A 6,489-nucleotide genomic window follows, 5' to 3' on the forward strand; every position below is an offset into this window, starting at 1 on the left:
ATTATTCTCCAGTTCTGCTTTTAAATGATCAGATTTACAAAAGGAAAAACAGCTCTTTCCTCATTATTGGTAATCTCAGATAGATCAGCCTGAATTTCCAGAGCTACTGTCATCAAAACCCTCCATTATCAAACCAAATACTGCTCTGTGATACACCTGACACCCAGGTTGCTTAATGTGGTGGATTACTATATTTATGTTCTGTTGTATACTCATTTAATCACATAGTTAAGTGAGTATAAGCATTGTATAATCTAAAGATTAATACTACATGTTTTGGGCGTAACACATACCTGTAGCTGCAGTGAGTTCTCGTCATCCATGGTTGCTGTTTTGTCCGACTCTCTCCACAGATTGTTGTCTCTGAGGTGGGAGTACTGGAATCATGTTGACAGCGTGTCAGATTGGGCCGTCCTGTCGCTCTCAGCTTTTCTATTTTTATCAGAGCCAGAGTTTAGAACCAGGCTTTTACCAGCTACTCCGGGTTGAAGAGGAGAGGGCGAGAGATGAGAGAGAGAATATGGATCTTTATCTATGTGTCTGTTTAAACTAACATGTGCGACTCAGTATGGTAGATCAAACTAAACAACCATGACGTAAAAGAATGTAAAAATGTAATCCAGTTTACAATTAAATGTGCATAGGGCTATTAACTCATAAGACAATGAAATCGTAACACATTTTCGAATTCACATATGCATGTATGTACAGTATGTACAGTATGTACAGTACCAGAGAAGAAGAGAGAAGCCTTGTTTGGTCCGTCATGATCACAATGTACTCGGTCACCTCTCGTCGATTCACACGGCGACTGGAGCAGTTCCCACCTGGAGCTGTGTGTCCTGCTGAGGGCTGATGTGCATCCAGTAGCACTGATCTGCATGATTGGCCTGATGAATGGTCATGAGTGCTTTGACTGGTAGAAGCAGATGGCACGTTGGCAGGGATTCCTGGTCGGGCGCTCTGTGGACACGCCACATGCAGAGAGCAGCTAATCACCACCTCTTATCATCATCTAATCATTTTTATAATGTAGACCATATTCATATTTATACATTCAAAGTTGTAACCCCGGTTTTAGTCCTGGTTGATTTTGAACAATTAACGGTAATAGCAAGTGCAATTTCTTACAACAGCAAATACTTGTAGAGCAGAAGTCTTTATTTTTTTATTATAATGAATGAGCAAAAAAAATTGCAACCCTTGCAAAAATGAAAACTAATCCACTGTCAATATATATATTTTTTTTTGAAAATGTGAAAATGTGTAGAGTGTTTTCGCTAGCTTTACAATGATTAATATAAAGCAGTGGCAGTAGGAAATATTTAATTTTCCATAAGCCGTAATTTCCAACAGCAGTTACTTTGTGTAAAGAGAGCAAACATTGAGGCCGATTACAATGAGATTAAATTAAACTGTGTTACAAACTAAATCCGTGCAGGAATGGCGGACTCTGCCACTTACACTAAAAACTGATCTTTTCTTTCCTGCTACTACTACTTGATTTCATTAAAATCCTTAGGACTCAAACTTTAAATGCTTTTTATTTCTAATCATCCACTTGAGTGCCTAGAATTTAATTTGTATGCCACACTGCACCCATGGATGAAGATGCACAAGGCATTTTCTTTTTCTTCTTTAATAATAAAAATTGTTTGTGTCTGCAGGTGAGTAACCTCGGGAGGGAAGTGGCCGACCTCGGACAAGTCATGAGGAGAATGGCCCAACTCATGGAGACCCTCATGTCATCAGGGCCACAACCTACAGTGGTCTGCCCGACGCACTACTCCCCAGCACACCCCACATACCGGCCCCATCCCACCCCTCCTATGTCTTACCCTTCACCATGCTCCTCTCAGACTGCCTCCATTTGGACGGACATGCCTACGTCGTTGCCCTCCTCTCCCCTGACTATCCCTCTGCAACACGGTGCGATATGCCAAATGGACTTCCTCACACACAGATCCCAGGACCTCCAGCTGGGGTACTCTGCTATCCCCAGCTCAACTCCCCCTCCAACTCGCAACTCATCTGAACTTCATTTACAGCCCGTCGTCTCAGAGCCTCATCTGCCTTCCTCGCCCCTCAGCTCACCAGAGTTTTCCCACTACAAAGACAGGGTTTCTGTCTCCATCAGGTCAAGAGAACCCAGTCCACCTTCACAGGACGGGGGAGATGAGGGCCCTCATCAGAGCTCTGGGTGCTCTCTGCAAACTGGATTTGGGGGCACCTACCACAACCCAACTAAGGGTTTGTAGCAGCCCTCCATCTGAACTTTCCTGGACTCTGCAGGACTTAATCCAGGATATTTTTGGGGGATACGTCCCTGAACTGAAGTTCAAGCTGATCAACTGTGGTCCCCCATATCATTGGAGGGCATTTGCAGGGATTCAACTTAGATTCCTTTTTGTTTTAAAGGCACGTGTTTTAAAAATCTTGTTGCATGAAAACAAGTACAGAAGGTTTAGGAGCATTAGCTTCACCTTATAGAAATGTAGTGTTGTTAGACAAGCTGCAGAGGTTTGGATCAGTTGTGGAGCTCACCCCCAACACCCACCACCTTGAGGTGGGATTGTGCCACAATGGAGGACAAAAGGGATTCAGAGGAGGAGAGAGTTCTTCCAGTCCTCCCTTTGTTTTTGCTCGTGGCTGTTGATGGTTTCAGGTCAGCTGGTCTGGTCGGAGGAGGAGAAAGCATCGTGAGTGGAGGTGGGGGTTTGTAGGCAAGGAGGGGAGGGGTGGGGGCTCTTGACATCCATCCCCCAACCTCTCATGTCTGGCATTTCCTCCCCTTTTAAATCTTTTTTCTTTACGCACTCAACCCACACACGGTGCTCTGGATTGCGTGTACCAGTGCGTGCCTGGTTGGGGCTGGTTGGACTGGGAGCACAGAATGGTCTGAGGAGTGAGATGGGACGTATTGTGCTCTTTACCGCTGGCCCTAAGGGGAAGAGAGAGGGGGTGGAGGGTGGAGGAAGTTGGTTATGGAGGTGGGTGGGGGGGGGTATGTCATGCCTCGGGCAGCACAGCCCCTGCTGTCGTCTGTCACACTGAGCACAGGGACTCGTTCTCCCTCTCTGCTTCTCCTTTTCCAGTGTTTTTCTCCACCTACACTCTCTCTCCCTCCTTTGTCTTTATCTTTCTCTTGCTCTCTGCATGCCTTTCAAAGCCTTTTGAGTGGTGCCTGTAGACACAAATTAACATGCTGCATGTCACCCTGTGGAAATCCAGCTTGCCATTTATCTATCTATTTAAAGGAAACACGGTTCAATCATTTAATAGCTGAACCTGGCATTTACTGATGCATATTTATTGGATGTTGGCTCAGTCTAACAACTGGGTAATTTAGGGACAATGTAGTCGCCCCTGTTGTGAAGCGGCCTGGAGCAAAGTGCTGATGCTAAATTGGTTCCTAATCCACGATGGAGGCCATATCCCCGATCGTCACCCAGGGTTACCGTCTCTGAGATCCATCTTCTCAGCTGTTCAGAGCAAAGGCAATACTCCCATATAAAAGCACAATAAAGAAATAAAGATGCTTTTATATTTCTATGAATGTATCAATACTAAAGATGTATTTTTTTACCTCAAGTAATGCAAGAGTGTGGGATGGCAGATAATGATGCTACTGTATATGAAGTTATAGTAGTGCTGTTTGCTGGTACCAGCAAATGCAATCTTAAACCAGGAAAAAGATCCGAACTCTCGTCCTGCAAGATCTACTGTACTCTACTGACTTCATGTAGGTTTGCATCTGCTTCTCTGGAAATGGAATGTACTGTAATAAAACTTCTTTTTTTCCCATAACATTTTGATATTATTAGATACAAAAGAACTGTTATGCTAATAAATGACAAATACGACTGTTATGCCCCTGGCTTATTGTTTTTGTTCAGTTTTCAAGGGAAACCTTCCTTAAAGCATGAAAGAGGATACAAAATTGTCAGATCCAGGAGTCCACTTTTTTCTCTTTTACAAAACAAATAAAAGTATATTCCTTAAAACCCGCTTGTACAATACAATACAATGATTGGTGGCTATCAAAGGCCTTAATTTAGCTCAATTATTTTGTTTTAGAAATCAGTGGATACAATGTCTGCTCGTGCAGAATAAAATTTACTTTCTGACCAGTTGACATGATAAAAATAAATAAAATAAATCACTTCTTCCAGCAAATCTCATTAATTTCTTTGTGCGTAGGTTTATTCAATAATCTGCTGACATCCCGATAAATGAATGATGTCATTGGATTACCACTTAACCAGGTTTAAATTATTGAATGCCACTTCAAAATGTAAAAGTCTGAAGACATGTTAGCAACTGCGGCCGATCCACCCGGTCACAGCTTTTTTCTGTCCTGGCCCCTCAGTGGTGGAATGAACTCCCCACTGACGTCAGGACAGCAGAGTCGCTGCCCATCTTTCGGCGCAGGCTGAAAACTCACCTCTACAAGAAGTACTACCCTGAGCCTTCCTCGTAGCACTTATTGCATTGGTATTAGTTGTTGCACTTACTGTATTCGTATCAGTTCGCTGCACTTATTGAATTCGTATTTGTTTACTGCACTTATCCTATTCGTAGTAGTTTGTAGCACTTACTATATTCGTATTAGTCTGCTGCAATTATTGTTTTCGTAGTAATTTGCCTCTGCACTATACTTTTGCTCTGGTTTATGCTTTAAGATGCTTGTTTAAGAAAGGAGATGCACTTATGACTTCTGGTGACTAGTAGTTCTCTTGAATACCTATGTTGAATACACTTCCTGTAAGTCGCTTTGGATAAAAGTGTCTGCTAAATGACTGTAATGTAATGTAATGTAATGTAACTCTATGAGGCTGTGCTATGAGCCAGTTGTTTAGCAGGTATAATATTAACCATGTTCACATTGTTAGTTTAGCATATTAGCATGAAAACATTTTTTTCATTAGCACCCAACAATAAGTAACCTACAGCTGAGGCCCATGGGAATGCCATTTATGGAAGTTTTTGGTCATATACAAAAGTATTGGATACATTAAAACTTTGAACCGATGATGACGGCAGTGGAAACGATTAGGGAGCCCCAACGTTATAATAATTCATCGTGAGGGAGACTTGAATATGTGTGCAGAGTTTTATGGAAATCCATCGAGCAGCTGTTGCTGAATTGTTCTTGGACTCTCCACAGATACATATCCACCAAAACCAGACAAAGTTAATGATCCAAGGCTGTTGCTTGTCCACATTGTTTATAATAGTAGTGTGTATTTGTTTTGTACATGCATGCATGTGTGTATGTGTGTCTGTCTTTTGTTAGCTGCTGCCACGGTTCATCTGAGGTGAAAGCACAGCAATCGTCATGTTGCATCGGTGACGTGGGCGTTGGGTGAACACTGAGTAAATATGCGTGCTGTGTATCACATTGACACGTCTGTCATAGGTCCAGCTGCTTTCACCTGGCAAGGTGCTGATTCACTGTGTGTGTATGTGTGTGTGTTTGTGTGTTTGCAGGAAGTGGAGTGAGGGGAATACTGGATCTGCCTGAATTAGATACATAGATCAGTGGGGATAGAAGTGATGGGGCAGTGTTCCTTGCACGTGTGTAAATGCTTTTAGGGAAAGTGAAAATGAAGATATGTAACCCCACTTAGATAATTACTTGTGTGTTTTCCTGAGAAGGAACTTGCAGGTGGGTGGGGTTGTGTTTGCACTGAGAATGATCATTTGTGGGTTTAGCAGCACCTCCAGCACATCTGTGGGAATGCTGTTATTTAGCCTGGGGTCTTCAAGACCCATCCATATTTAATGGTGTACAGACAATTCCATCCTGGCTGTTTATGCATCATTTTATCCACCTGCTAGCAAACTCATCTTTTATTCACAGCTTCCCACAATCTGCCATTAGCTAACTGAAGCCCATCTCCCTTCCTCCTTTGCACCCTTGCCTTCCTCTCTCCCACCACTTTTGATTTTCGATTTTCGATAAAAGTTGGGTCTAACTCAAAGGGATTGAGAGGAGAAGTGGAAAAAAAGGTGCTAAAAGTGCTCCTTTTAGCAAAAAATGTTAAAAGGAGAAAAGGATTACAGAAAAAGAGGTGGGATGTGGACTCATGATGAATGAGCATTCATCTTTATACTTAAAAAACGTCTAACTGTGTTTCGTAGTCTGTTGCCGTCTATTTAATCCACTCTTCTCACATTGTTTAATGATGGCCCTGACCCAAATACAGCAACTATTCATCCCCGTCCACTCTTTTCATCCGTGCACACACAGAAATGCCGTGTGAGCACACACACACATTCACTCTTCCATTCAAATGAGTACTTTATCCCAGTGAAAAGAGCCTCTTCACTTGTCCCTCATCCCAGATTTCAGTACTAAAAAACACCATCGCTGTGCAGGAGGTGTGAACTTCTCTCTCAGGTGAAATAAAAATTTGTTCCCTTCTCTTCTTTCATCTCCATGGACATAATGGAGAGATGTTTAAGTCTGCCAGCTGTGGTGAGGTG

The 6,489-nt window shown here is 42.7% G+C and overlaps 1 protein-coding gene across 1 annotated transcript in view; it reads left to right on the forward strand.

The window, feature by feature from the left end:
* kcnh8 (potassium voltage-gated channel, subfamily H (eag-related), member 8) overlaps positions 1-2,258 on the forward strand; it is a 45,846-nt gene extending 43,588 nt beyond the window's left edge. The window contains exon 16 of the mRNA XM_054605838.1: positions 1,668-2,258. Within this exon, the coding sequence (XP_054461813.1) occupies positions 1,668-2,258 (591 nt within the window). The remainder of the gene's footprint in view (positions 1-1,667) is intronic.
* The last annotated feature ends 4,231 nt before the right edge of the window (positions 2,259-6,489 follow it).

Source organism: Anoplopoma fimbria, chromosome 10 (assembly GCF_027596085.1).
Source record: "Anoplopoma fimbria isolate UVic2021 breed Golden Eagle Sablefish chromosome 10, Afim_UVic_2022, whole genome shotgun sequence".
Taxonomy (NCBI): domain Eukaryota; kingdom Metazoa; phylum Chordata; class Actinopteri; order Perciformes; family Anoplopomatidae; genus Anoplopoma; species Anoplopoma fimbria.